Raw genomic sequence first — 13,311 nt, 5'->3', positions numbered from 1 at the left:
AACGTAAGCGGTTACAAAGCTGACGTGGAATGTTAAGCAAATTTGTAGCTTGCAGGAACTGTCTGTGCAAACATGAAAAACGCTTTTCACTCCTCGCTTCACAGATCTGACCAGAGAAGCTAGGATAGCTTTGTCGAGGGTACTTTCTTATGGGTGACAGTCCAGATCTTCGTCTAGGAAATGCGCAGATAGCTGCTGGAGAAATCGACCACGTTGAGTTGCTGTCTTCGCAATCCAGCGCCCTTTTCCGCTCGCAAGAATTTACAGATGTTACCTTTAATGTTGATGGCTCGAAGATTTTCGCTCACAGGGTCGTTTTGGCTGCCCGGAGTGAGTATTTCAGGGCGCTGTTGTATGGAGGAATGAGAGAAACCAACCCAGAAACTGAGATCGAAATTAAAGACACTACGGCTTCCGCATTTGATGCCTTACTCAAATATATTTACAGTGGAAAAATATTTCTCGGCGATTATAAGGAGGAAACGATCTTGGAGCTGTTAAGCCTTGCACATAAATATGGTTTTCTTGCTTTGGAAAGTGCACTTCAAGGATATTTAAAATCCATATTAAGCATCAGAAACATATGCGTAATTTTTGATGCCGCGGTACTCTACCAAATGCATGATTTGTGTGCAACTTGTTTGAGCTTTCTGGACAGGAATGCTGTGGAGGTTTTATCAACAGATGGCTTTTCGTGCTTGACGAAATCGGCTTTGATAGAAGTTGTCAAAAGAGACTCGTTTTGTGCGCCTGAAAATCAAATTTTTAGAGCTGTGCAGGAGTGGGTCGAATCTGCAGAAGAGATGAGTGAAGGAGATTTTAAAGACATTTTGGACACAGTTCGACTTCCCCTCATAAGCTTACATGATTTGTTTAACACTGTGCGGCCTTCAGAGCTTTACTCTGCTGATGCCATTCTAGATGCAATTCAAATTAAGACAGAAAGCCGAGTTCATGAAATGAACTTTCGAGGGCATTTGGGTAAGTTAATGGACAAAATTGAAACAGTACAGCAATAACGGCAATGGCATGAATACGATATATGCGGTAAAAATGAATTTAAGGTTAGAAAAGTTCTTAATTGGTTGAATATTGAAGATAAGATATTTTTGATAGGAATGTCTTCAACCCTTAAACACTCTAGTATCAGTAAGTGTATTCTCCATACTGTTCTCTATAAATTTCTTATTGTACTGACAAGGAGACTTTGTTTAAGAAACAAGTGCCTCTTGGGCTTTGGTTGTAAAATAAATTTTCCTCGTCAGTACCATGGGAATTGTACAGAGAGCAGTAGGGGACAGTGATGGCCCAAGTGGAAGACATCATTAGGCATAAAAACTCTAAATTTCTTAGTTAAATATTCTCAGTCAACTGATAAGTCAGTCACTCCTCCTTTGGCTCTGATGGTGGTTTCCTCTCAGTCTGTTAAACTGTTAAATGATTAAAGGGGGTAAGTTTCTAAAAAAGATTGTGGTAATGTGTTGGTGCGAGAGTATAACAAGGTAATTTGGTACTATCAACTGAGTTGATAATGTAAATTGGCTACCATAAAGAGTTTCAAAGCTGATGTTTCAAGTGTTGGCCCTCCATCAATTGCTCTGATGATGGGGTTAAGTGAATGACAAAGGGCTTAAGCTCCAAACGTCCACTTTTAAACTCTTACCAATGGCCAATTTACATTATCAACTCAGTTGATAATACTAAATTACCTTGTTAAGCTGTTAGTCACATTGACTGAGACCAGTTTCATATAAGGGTACCTTAACCCACACCATGTCTCTTACCTTTGTGATAGAACTTCAAGGAGTTCATCAGTTGTCTGTTTGATTTCTCATTGGCTGATAATAATGTTAATTTTTCCTCCGTCAACTGAGAATTGCTGTAATTTATTATTAATTGTTTTAACAAGTGAAGGCAGGCTTCGATTGAGTTTGAACCTGTCACTTCTCAATATAATTTGGGTGATACTACCCAATGAGTATGTTGTAGCTACATTAGTTACAGTATAAGAGTTGGGAAAAAACAATGGGCTCTTTGTTCCCTGTAAAGAGATCTGATCACAAGTATTTTAACTACTGTATTTCATTCAAACTTTTTATGTCAATGCCTAAGTTCAAACCTTCTCTAGTTCCAGATGAAAACATTGCAACTTCCCAACATGGTGCTGAGGTGATTGAAGGAGAAATGAGAGAGTCCCTGTTGGATGGTGACACTACAAATTTTGACCTGGATCGGGGATTTACAAGACATCTCATTCTAGAAGGAGACAAAGGGATCTGTATTGCACTGGGCAGACCCAGTATAATAAACAATATCAAGATGTTGTTATGGAATAAAGACCCAAGATCTTATTCATATTACATAGAGGTGTCTGTTGACAATGAAGACTGGATTAGAGTGATTGATTACTCTAAGTATTTCTGCAGGTCCTGGCAAAGGTTGTACTTTAAACCGAGAGTTGTCAGGCAAGTGGTCAAAAGTTGGGTGTAAACTAAACCAAAACCATTTGATTGTGATGATGAATGAAATGTTTTTCAAGTAAATATCTAAAAGTCCTTAGTTAAAATATGTTTAACTTAGCTTCTTGATCAATACTAATAGCAGTATGTGAGAGTCAATTCAACATGAGAACTTGAATTAAACTCTAATGGAAGAAGCTTACCCTGGTGCAAATTTTTACTTTTCTTAATATACAATGTGCCTTTTTGGTCGGAATTTCTGACTAAGGGCTTAAGGCTATGGCAAAATGCCATGATTTCTACACATGACTTATTTTTTATGTAAGAGTGAGAAGTTGTAAACAATGGAACAAAATGCTGCTTTTAAGTCATATATTTATAGGTGGCACTTTTCTTTAAGAAATTTTGCATTTATTACCCTTTGTTCCTATGGGAGCTGTTGTGGCCCAATAGCTAAAGAGTTGGATGCAGAGGTCTGGGTTCCAGACCTAGCTGGGACATTGTGATGTGTCTTAGGGCAATGCCTCTCTCTGACCAGAAGTATAAATTGGAACTGGCAAATTGTCAGGGAAGCCTGATAAATTGCTTGGGGGTACCCTTGTGATGGACTAGCATCCTGTCCCAGGGGGAGTAATGATACTCCTTGTTGCTTCATGCTATAGAAACTGGGATAAGCTCTGGCTGAATAAACCACTTGGCTAAGGTACAGACTTAACCTACCCAGTAATTTGTTCCCAATGCAATTTCCTCAATTTTGTTATTGTAGGTATATCCGGGTCCTTGGAGTTCACAACACTGTCAACAAGGTTTTCCATTTGGTACATTTTGAGTGTTCATACTCCAATACTACATATCAGCTGGGAGAGGACGGTGTCATTGGTGAGTTTCAATTATGCCCTCGTTCTGTATGCAAGGATGCATGTAATATGCAAAGTCAAGGCTAATAATTGTCAAACTTACAATCATGTGGTAAGTTTTGTGAAACTAGAAACTTGTCTATTTTAGCCTAACCCTTTAACTCCCAAGATCTGATTGTTAATTCTCCCCTCTAGCTGCCACAGATTTCCTTGTAAATTAGTTATGAGAACTTGGTGTTAGATCAAGATAGCAGCTTCAACCTGATAAGTTCTAATATTCTTATGAAGTATTTGCTGAATAATTTAAGGATATTCTAGGGAAAAGTTTCATGTTAATCACTTCTGGGAGTTAAAGGGTTTATGTATTTTTAACAAGTTCCACCAGCCAGATTCAAAACTAGAGCTAATTATGTTAGTTTGCTTGTTTTTACTTTGAATTCCCATTGGCTCTTGGTGGTGTTATCCTTTGAGCTAATTTGCTGTTGCAATTATCTTGGTTTTGTTTTTTTTGACACTATGTTGAAATGGGTGCTAAGGAATTCTTTGTTAAGCCTTTACATCCTAAAATCAGTATGCATATTCTCCATACTGCTCTTGAAACATTTCATAAGATGCTGACAAGGAGAATTTGTTTACCAATCAAAAGCTTCTTTCGTTGGTGATCATTTTTTTTATTCTCATGACCTTAAAGTGTGATTCAGCAGTGACATTGTAGGGAGAAATTTGATGCTGGTCACTCTTAGGGTTTAAAGGGCCTTTGACCCACTAACATCTAAGTTATCCTTGAATCACACATTAAGATCACAAGAATAAGCTCTTGATTGTTAAATAAATTCTCCCTGTTAGCACTGTAGGAAATGTATACAGAACAGTATGGAGATTATGCATACTGATGTTAGGGTGTAAAGGGTAAAGTTGACTTGAAAATATGTTTTGTTGAGTAAATCATTGATATTTTCCTGTATTTAGTCCCATTTGAGAATGTTGCCTTGCCGTCACTGGGAGCAAGTGTGATTGAGGGTGTCAGTCGAAGTCGTAATGCCCTTTTAAATGGAGAAGTTGGAAATTATGACTGGAACATTGGTTACACTTGCCATCAGCTGGGAAGTGGTGCCATTGTGGTTCAGTTACCTCAGCCCTACATTGTTAGCACAATGAGGTAAGGAACCTATAATAGCCATGGAAATTCTCCTTACAAAATCATCACATCATTAAGTGGACTGGGAATGAGAGCAGAGAGAAATGTCAACTGTTAGAACTGAGATACAGACACATGTTTGGTAATAGGCTAGAAGACCCAATACGACAAAAACAACAACACCAACCACATTTAATGGTGCTAAAACTTACCCAATGTGCATTATCAATGAATGCAGCATGTTAAAATAGAGAAGAAAGAAATGAAACCATAGGCTTTTCCTAATTTAAAAACAAAGACCAGACAACACCATTTCACTCTTAATTTGAGAAAGTTTCAAAATTTGAGATTGTGGTTGGTAGATTCTGCAAAAAAAATTGCTCTTCCCATCACAGCAATATTATGATCTGACAGGAATAATATGTTGCGCTTGTAGACTTCTTCTGTGGGATCTGGATGAACGAAAGTACAGCTACTTCATAGAGGTGTCGTGTGATCAACAGAGTTGGGTTCGAGTTGTGGACAAAACAAAGGAAGTATGCAGGTGAGGAAAAATTGAGCAAGTAGATAAGATCCTATAAGACGGCAAACAAAATTTTAGTGCAAGTGATAAGTAGAGGGAGGTGTGGTCATCAAAATTGTTTTATCGTACTCATTCTCATCGTGATCATCGTTGCCATTGTCATCATTATCTCAGGTCATAAGGCTGTCATGTTTTAACCCATCCAGGCCACTTGACCCGGCAATGATTTGTCAGCACCCTTATATACTCCCATCTGGAGGAATGTACTCTTCAAGCAATTGAACGATTTGTCGCATAACACAATTCAACAGCTGTAATTGTCAGCCTTGGTTCTTTCAATGTAAATCATAAGGATATTTATATGTTGCGCAGAATGCAATGCAGATGTTAATTTTTCCTTGAACAATGAAAAATATGAGAGCACTCAGTTTCTTTGAAGGTCAATGTGATGGGGGTTTTACAATGGATTGCTCTTTTCACTCTTGAGATGGCTAGTCTGCAACAACTTGTTTTGAAATTAATTTATGTTCAAGAAAGTTATATGTTATTTCTACAGTGCCAAGGATTTCATAACTTTTGCTCTGGATAATTTCTCCTCTTTTATCTTATGTAGGTCATGGCAATATCTTTCCTTTGAGCCAAGACCAGTGGTCTTTGTGCGTATTGTTGGTGTTGAGAACACTGCAAACGAGGTAACAGACTCCTTAAATTGATTTGCCTATTTAAATACAAAAGCTGTTGAAACGAGCATACATGTGTTTTCAAATATACCCATATTCAGCATATTCAGAGATACATTTTAAAATTAGCTATTATGTTTATTATTGGATGTGTAAACTGTGCACTATTGACACTCCCACCAAGTCTAAGACTTTAAGTCCATGAGACAGTCTTATCAAAGACGCTTATTACTTTACTTGCACACCCTGGTATGGGTCAATAGATGGAAATCTCCCATGGTGGGGAAAAGACAGATATCAGCTATCTTGAAATGAGAATTTTAAGCATGCTGCCATGTTGGATCTTGTTCCACTGTACAGTTGTCGTCATTATCTGTATGATCCTCTTGGGACTAATGCTTAGAAAAGAGTTCTTTTTTTTATTGTAATAGCGGCAACCAAATGATTTGTATGATCCAAGATGGCAGTTGAGGTAAAAATCCAATCTAATCCTAGAAACCAAACCCTGCGGCACATATCCCTGTTCAGTTCTAATATGGAAGTGGAATAGAGGGTTTGACACCTATATACAGAAAAAAAATGAAGGACAAATATGGACAAAAACTTTTGTCACCAAAGGAAAAATATCTTCAAATGTTGAAAGTTCCCATCATTTAAACTGTGAAATCTTTGAAAACCTCCTCAGGTGTTCCATTGTGTGCATTTTGAGTGCCCAGCTAATCACAAAGAACCTATGAACTGCAGTAGTGAAATGACAGACAGCTCAGAGCAGAGTGCTGCATCAGATTCCACTATTAGCTCTATCATGTGACCACTGATGGCCATCATTCTGTGATTTATTAAAACAGCAACTCATCCGAACATGTTGCAGATTTTATATAATAAGTATAGTGAAAGGAATGGCACCTCAAATTTAAAACAGTTAAAAACATTGCGGTTCTTGTTTTGTTAATTCCCATATCCTACACTTCAGCTAAGCAACAGGCAGTGATTTATTGCATAATCAGAAAGGCCAGCTGACAAATGGCAACAGAAGAACCAGTTTCACTTGAATCTGCTGGTGATACAAACACAACTTCCTTGTATCTAAGTTTGTTGAGTAAAGTGTTTGGAACCAGCTAAGCCAGAATCCTCTGTAAATAGTTGAGTAGGACCTGGTTTGGACTTTGTGTCAGCCATTAAACTGACCACCTTGTGCAGAGTACATGATAGTAAAAAGTTGATAATTGTGGCTACTTCAATTTGGAAGAGCTCAGCTGTTCTGACTTACTGCTTGTCTAACGCAGAGAATTTTAATTCTGGAATGGCTTTGATTCGATGGAAAATTTTATATGTGGAAACCTAAACCAAATGCAATTATTATGGCAGCATATTTGTAACCCTTTACCAAGATCATAATGTTAATTCTCCCCTCTAGCTGCTTACATTTCCATGTAATTTGGTTGGGGGAATTTGGTGTCCACCCAAAAGTAAATTCAGTTCAGCAACCGTTGGGTAAATCATTTTCCGCTTAAAGTGATTCAGTATATGAACTGATAACCGGAGCCGAGTATCTACAGTTTCAAGTTTCTTAATGTTATGGATCTTTGTTAATATGATGCTTTAATTTGCAATTTGAGTACAGCAAATCATATGAAATTCGGGTGTACTTACAGAACTTTTAGAAAATTGTGTTGTATCTGTTAATTTTAATGTCACCATTCTTACTGTAGTCAAATTTTTATCTTCTGGATGGTACACTGTTCTGTGTAGCTTATAGTCTTGTTTATTTGCGGAATTTAATCGTACTTCAATGTACAAAGACCTATAAATAAAGTCAGAAATCTTTAAACTGTTTGTATTTAACTTACTGACAGAAAATCACTATACTTAGCCGACTGTGGGACATAATCACAGTTTCGTATCTGGGAAGGCTCATCTTGTAAGCTTAGGCCACCTGTGACCTTTAGGAATGGGTTGTCAATATTTTGTTGCATGCCAGCGGTTACAGTTGCCGTGATGATGCTGATTTGATAGCTACATGTGGAATTCTCGTAGCAGAGTCGTAATAACAGCTTGAACTGATTGGAGTTCTACTCCATTTCTTCCGTTTCTTGTCGAGCTTCAGGTCTCACTACATTGCGTCTTGATGTACACAACCTCATCGCAATTTATTCGGCCTCTCGGAAACCTTTTTTCTACAGGAATATAATGAACGTCACCAGAAATCGTCTTGCGAGATATGTGTATTATCGGGTTGACAGTAGAATTCAATTTCGCTAACCCAAACGCCAAATGACGAACTGTCGTTTTATCACTGTCCGAAAACTTTTCCCTGGTATAAAGAAACCACGGGACGTACAGAAGTCCAACTGGCAGAGCGAAAAACAAAAACATTGACATTATTTATTGTTACTGAAGTACTTGACTTTAAGGTTTTCCGTTCTCTTTTGAAACTGAAGGTCAAGAATCCGCTTTTCATGGCGTCTAGCTTCCTTGCAAAGAAGGATCTGAAGGCAGATGATTGAACTATACAATGTTGCTTTCAAAACTATGCCCAGGAAAAAAAAAAGAGTAATCAAGAATGCCTGGGATACAGGCGCCAGACCGATAAAACAATAACTCGCGTTTTAGTGAGCATTTCGTTGTGTGCAAAAGCGTATTTGATTGCGAGGTATCGTTCTCCGCTTATCAAATCTGAGTGGCCTAACACAGTATGCCAAGTTACGACAAAGGAGATGCTAAAAACCAAATTTACTCCGCAAAATTCGTGAAAACTTTTTCTTTGCAGCAAAAAAATTGTCATAGCTCCATGGAAGGGTTGAACAACAAACCCAGTCAATAGATCAGTAAGCGCTAAAGATGCCAACAAAACGTTGAAGTGAGTTTGAAGACGTCGTTTCGTTTCACGGCCAAAATAACTATCGCGTTCAAAAAGTAGGTAAACGGAGTGGCGATAAAACTGAGAACAGCTGCTGCGATGAGAAAACCGTGTGTTGAATCGGCAAAATGATACTGTAGATGATCATGAAAAAAGAAATGATCACAATTGTTTTCAAGGTCAACCGAAGAGGACTGATTCATTTTCGCCACACAGTACAGTGTTTTTCGACCACTAACTTCGCCAAACGAGAACGCTTGCAGTTGAATGTATTGCTTTGCAAACCGAGAGAATCTGATGGAAAGGACGCAAACGCAAATACTCCTTTATCAGGAGCGCACCGAAAGTTGCCAGAGAAACAAGACTTATTGTGTTGGTGAATAAATTTCGCACACGAAATACATAGAACCAGGCAGAAATTGTTATTCTCTGTTATAGATACTGAAACAAATACTGCCGCGGAGTTACGTTTACCGGTAGGCAATCAGCCGGGAATGGTTTAAATGCAACAGCAGTCTTTTGCGATCGACAATTTGTGTTGCTATTTCAAAGGATAAGCAATCAAAATGTTTCATTGATAATTTACTATCGGCTCGACTTTAAATAGTCAGAAATCGGTATGGTTACGGTAATAAGGCCAAGCAATTTATGGGTCAAATGTTCAAATGCAATGCGGCATCTGTGAATGGTACTTGTGTTCCATTAACAGTACAAGATTTAATAGAAAAGGGTGCTACACTGATAACCCACTAATGATTTTACATCCAGCTCAGCTAAAGACCTCATTCATTAAATGTTGCGCTTCTCAACGCCTTTCCCCTTGCGGAGAATCGATGTTTTGCTCTTGAGAATGAGATGGTTAAAGTAAGCTCTCTCTGGCAGACAAATGAGACCCTAAGCACAGGCTATCCAACTTCAATTAAAATGCCTCTCTCTCTCTTCCTACTTCTCTCTCCTTCAGCGATGCTATAATGTTTAAATGTATTGTTAGTTCCTCTCCTTTTTGTATTTTCTTCGTTTCCTTCTTGATGCCTTCATATCAGGATCTTTCCCTTCCTGAATCAGTTTCTTTCTCTTATTTATCAATCTCTTTTCTAACACAGCACTACCTCTAACTTTCAACTCCGCCTCTCTTCGAGCCACCATCACAGCCTTCAACAATGGCAGAACATCATTTTCATTTGTTTCAAACTCGACAAGCTTGGTATTGATGGTAGCTTCGATCTGTTTCACCCTATCCACATCATACTGCGTTACGAGTGTTATCGCCATTCCACCACGCCCAGCTCTTGCTGTTCGTCCCACGCGATGTATGTAGTCCTTTGGAGACGCCGGCACATTACTGTTAATCACAAGTTCTACTTGAGGAATGTCCAACCCGCGACTTGCTACATCAGTAGCTACAAGAATCTTGACTATACCTGACTTGAACGTAGCCAAGCCTGCAAGCCGTTCCCCTTGTGATTTCAATGAATGGAGAGCTACACAGGGCAGCTCACACTTCCAGAGCATGTTTGCTAGCGTTTGGCAATTCTTACACGTATGCGTGAAGATGATTACTGATTTATTTTCTCCATGCTCTAGCAAAACGTGAATGAGATAGGAGTCTCGTACACTAGCTGGAGCAAGAATGTATCTCTGATCAAGTTCAGTGACTGTTTTTATGCTGAAAATAAAAGAAGATAACCATGTCATTAACCCTTTACAACCTAATATCAGTATGCATATTCTCCATACTGTTCATCATACATTTCTTAAGGTGCTGACAAGGAGAATTTGTTTAACGATTAAAAGATTCTTTAGTTGGTGATCATTTCCTTTATTCTTGCGACCTTCATGTGTAATTTAGGGGAGATATTGTAAGGAGAAATTAGATGTTAGTCACTCTTAGGAGTAAAAGGGTTAAGAATTCACCACAGAAGACAATAACGAAATTGTGCACCAATTGTTAGTATACTGAGGTAACAACATGATTTTGAGTGCAATTTGGTGTTAAAAGCATGAGTAAATTTTTGAAAGACGACAAAATTGCACAAGCTTGTAGGGCAAGTTTTGTAGTCTTTGAAAAATGTACGAGTGCCTATTTACACCAAATTCCATATTTTAGAAATAATGTTGTTTCTTGTTAACAATTTACATGAAAAACATGTCACAGAAGTTCAAGACGGACAAAAGTTTGGCAGTGTGTGCACACTATTTGTAATTTGCACTTGTGTTACAACTTTGCACTCATGTTACATGAAAAATGCCTAGTTTTCAGCCAATCAGACACATAATTTTTTCATGGATAATTATTATTGATAAGAAAAAAAATAAATCACCATGTTTAAAAGTTTTAATCAGCAGTGCCACTGTGATGTATGAGTATTAGCCTTTAAACTCTCACGAGTGACCAAGACAGAATTTCTCCTTACAATATCAATAAAATATCAGGCAGACAAGTAATGAGAACAAAGGAAAATATATCATTTAGGAGATTTCTCATTGATCTTATACCAAATTCTTCAAATTGACATCAAAAGAATTGTATGGCAGCCAGTAGGGGGAATTACTTAGGAGTGCTTCTCTAGCAAATTCAAGCTACAAAGAAAACAGTGCAATGTTTTACTCCACACATACTAATCATTCATATATTTATGCAAATTAAAATGCAAAATTTACACTGAGGAACAACTTCAACCCTTTACAGCTTATTATCAGTATGCATATCCTTTACCCTTTCTGTCCCAAGATCTCATTAGTTCTCCTTACTGTCTGCCTTACAACTCTTATCTTGTAAGTTTGGAGAATTTGGTAATGCATCAACTAACGATCTATTGATATTTTTCTTTATTCTCATCACTTGACTGCATGAAGTTATATTGAAATTGTAAGGAGAAATTCTGTCTTGGTCACTCATGGGAGCTAAAGGGTTAATTCTGTCATCTAAACATTCCTATAGATGCTGAGAAGGAGAATTTCTTTAATAATCAAGAGCTTCTTTCAATAGTGATCATTTCCCTTATTCTCATGACCTTAATGCTTGAATCAGGGGCGATATTGTAAGGAGAAATTAGATGCTAATCACTCTTAGGGGTCCAAGGATTAAGAGGGACATTTTACACAAGCAGTTAGAAAAATAAATATTTCTGTATATGTTAGTCCAGCCATTAGGTGAAGAACAAAAATAACAATGAGATATTTTTTAACTCACTCAGACTTCACTTCATGGTAAAATGGATCATTGCTTGACATCTCCCTCAGTTCTTGAAGAGTATCTGTAAGAGTGGCACTGAAAAGTAATGTCTGTCTTTCTGTTGGAACATTGTCAAAAATCACCTGAAGATCATCACTGAATGAAGGATCTAGGAGTCTGTCAGCTTCATCCAGAACTAAAAATTTGATTTTCTTCAGGTCAAAGGTATCTGTACTCTTAAGGTGATCAGCCAGTCTCCCAGGAGTTGCTATGACAACATGAGGTTTCTCAGCAAGTATCAATGATTGTTTCATCATGTCCAGGCCACCAATAATTACAGCCTCCTTAAGGCCAATGGGTTTTCCAAGGGCTCTGAATTGGTCGCAGATTTGATATGCCAGTTCCCTATAGAGAGCAATGAAAAAGGTAATGTCAGCATCTAAGTCAATTTTCTCAAACCACTGCAGCTTATCTCAGTTTCTGACACATAGTCACTAGGAGTATGGTTAATGCCCCTGTCTTCCCGGATGGGATGTCAATCCATTGAAGGTTAACCCTTTAACTCCCAGAAATGATAAATATGTAATTTCATACATTATCCTGCAAACAGGTATGAGAAAACCCCAACTAATCAGGTAGTTGTTATCTCGATCTCAAACTAAATTCTCATAACTCATTTACAAGGAAATGTGTAGCAGATAGAGGGGAGAATTAACAATCAGAACTTGGGAGTTAAAGGGTTGACCCAGGGATTTCAGAAACCTTTTTCGTAAGCGGCTGCCCATGGCGCAAAAGGCGACTGTGCTCGCAGGCTGAAAAGACAGTGGTTACCCCCCTTTTCCACTAGATTTTTGGATTTCGAACAAAAAGGCTGGAATACTGTTTTTGAAACCCTTTTGACAGATGATCAACTAGTACAGATAAAGAGCGCTGGCCGATAAAATTTTTCTGTCACATATAAGCTCGACATTCGATCCTGAGACAGCAAGATCAAACTCAACAGAAATTTAAATGACTTGTTCGAAAAGATAAACTGGGCAACCATGACAGTATTAACATTAAAACTAGCTTTCTACCTGGTGGGCGTGAGAATAACAGCAAATATTCCATAAGGATCTTCGCAGAGTTTTTGAAGTATGGGCAAAGCAAACGCAGCCGTTTTTCCACTACCAGTTTTAGCACAGCCAATGCAATCTCGTCCGGACAAGATTGGTGGAATACACTTTTGTTGAATCTCTGTCGGGCTTTTTATTCCAACAGCGTTGCACTGTTTGACGAGCCAGCTATTTAAGCCTAGACTAGAAAACGTGCATGTGGGATCATTGTCATCATCGTCGGCCATTTTGTTGTGTAATAACCCGCTGGGATACATGGGAATGATTAGATTCACTTCGAGGGTTCCACGCAGATCCCACGCATGAAACTCGAGGGTCCGCGCGGCGCGAGACTTCACTAAGTAACATACTTGTTTATGACTTAAATTGTAACCTCTCCTTCTTTAACTCTGGAACTCTGACACTCCAGAACCTCTTAGACTCCATTCTGTCCCGAAGTTATTTATCAACACGATAGACTGGAATATAGTACAAGTGGTTTCTGTGCGTCGACAACGCAAACTC

At 38.3% G+C, this 13,311-nt stretch overlaps 2 protein-coding genes across 2 annotated transcripts; one reads left to right on the top strand and one right to left on the bottom strand.

Moving 5' to 3' along the window:
- On the top strand, window positions 1-7,488 carry LOC113677580 (BTB/POZ domain-containing protein 9). The gene is made up of 7 exons (XM_027194399.2): window positions 1-981; window positions 2,129-2,465; window positions 3,226-3,338; window positions 4,286-4,475; window positions 4,891-4,998; window positions 5,591-5,669; window positions 6,343-7,488. The coding sequence occupies exons 1-7, from the start codon at window positions 150-152 to the stop codon at window positions 6,466-6,468; spliced, it is 1,785 nt and encodes a 594-aa protein (XP_027050200.2). The 5' UTR covers window positions 1-149; the 3' UTR covers window positions 6,469-7,488.
- Window positions 7,489-9,214: 1,726 nt separating this feature from the next.
- Window positions 9,215-13,129, bottom strand: LOC113677579 (putative ATP-dependent RNA helicase DDX49). Its single transcript, XM_027194398.2, has 3 exons — window positions 12,769-13,129; window positions 11,711-12,097; window positions 9,215-10,183 (listed from the first exon to the last, which is right to left on the bottom strand). The coding sequence occupies exons 1-3, from the start codon at window positions 13,062-13,064 to the stop codon at window positions 9,505-9,507; spliced, it is 1,362 nt and encodes a 453-aa protein (XP_027050199.2). The 5' UTR covers window positions 13,065-13,129; the 3' UTR covers window positions 9,215-9,504.
- Window positions 13,130-13,311: the final 182 nt, after the last annotated feature.

Source organism: Pocillopora damicornis, chromosome 7 (assembly GCF_964200805.1).
Source record: "Pocillopora damicornis chromosome 7, jaPocDami1.2, whole genome shotgun sequence".
NCBI classification, from domain to species: Eukaryota; Metazoa; Cnidaria; class Anthozoa; order Scleractinia; family Pocilloporidae; genus Pocillopora; species Pocillopora damicornis.
Note: the sequence above shows the minus strand (reverse complement) of the source record. Positions and strands in the feature narration are given on the sequence as shown.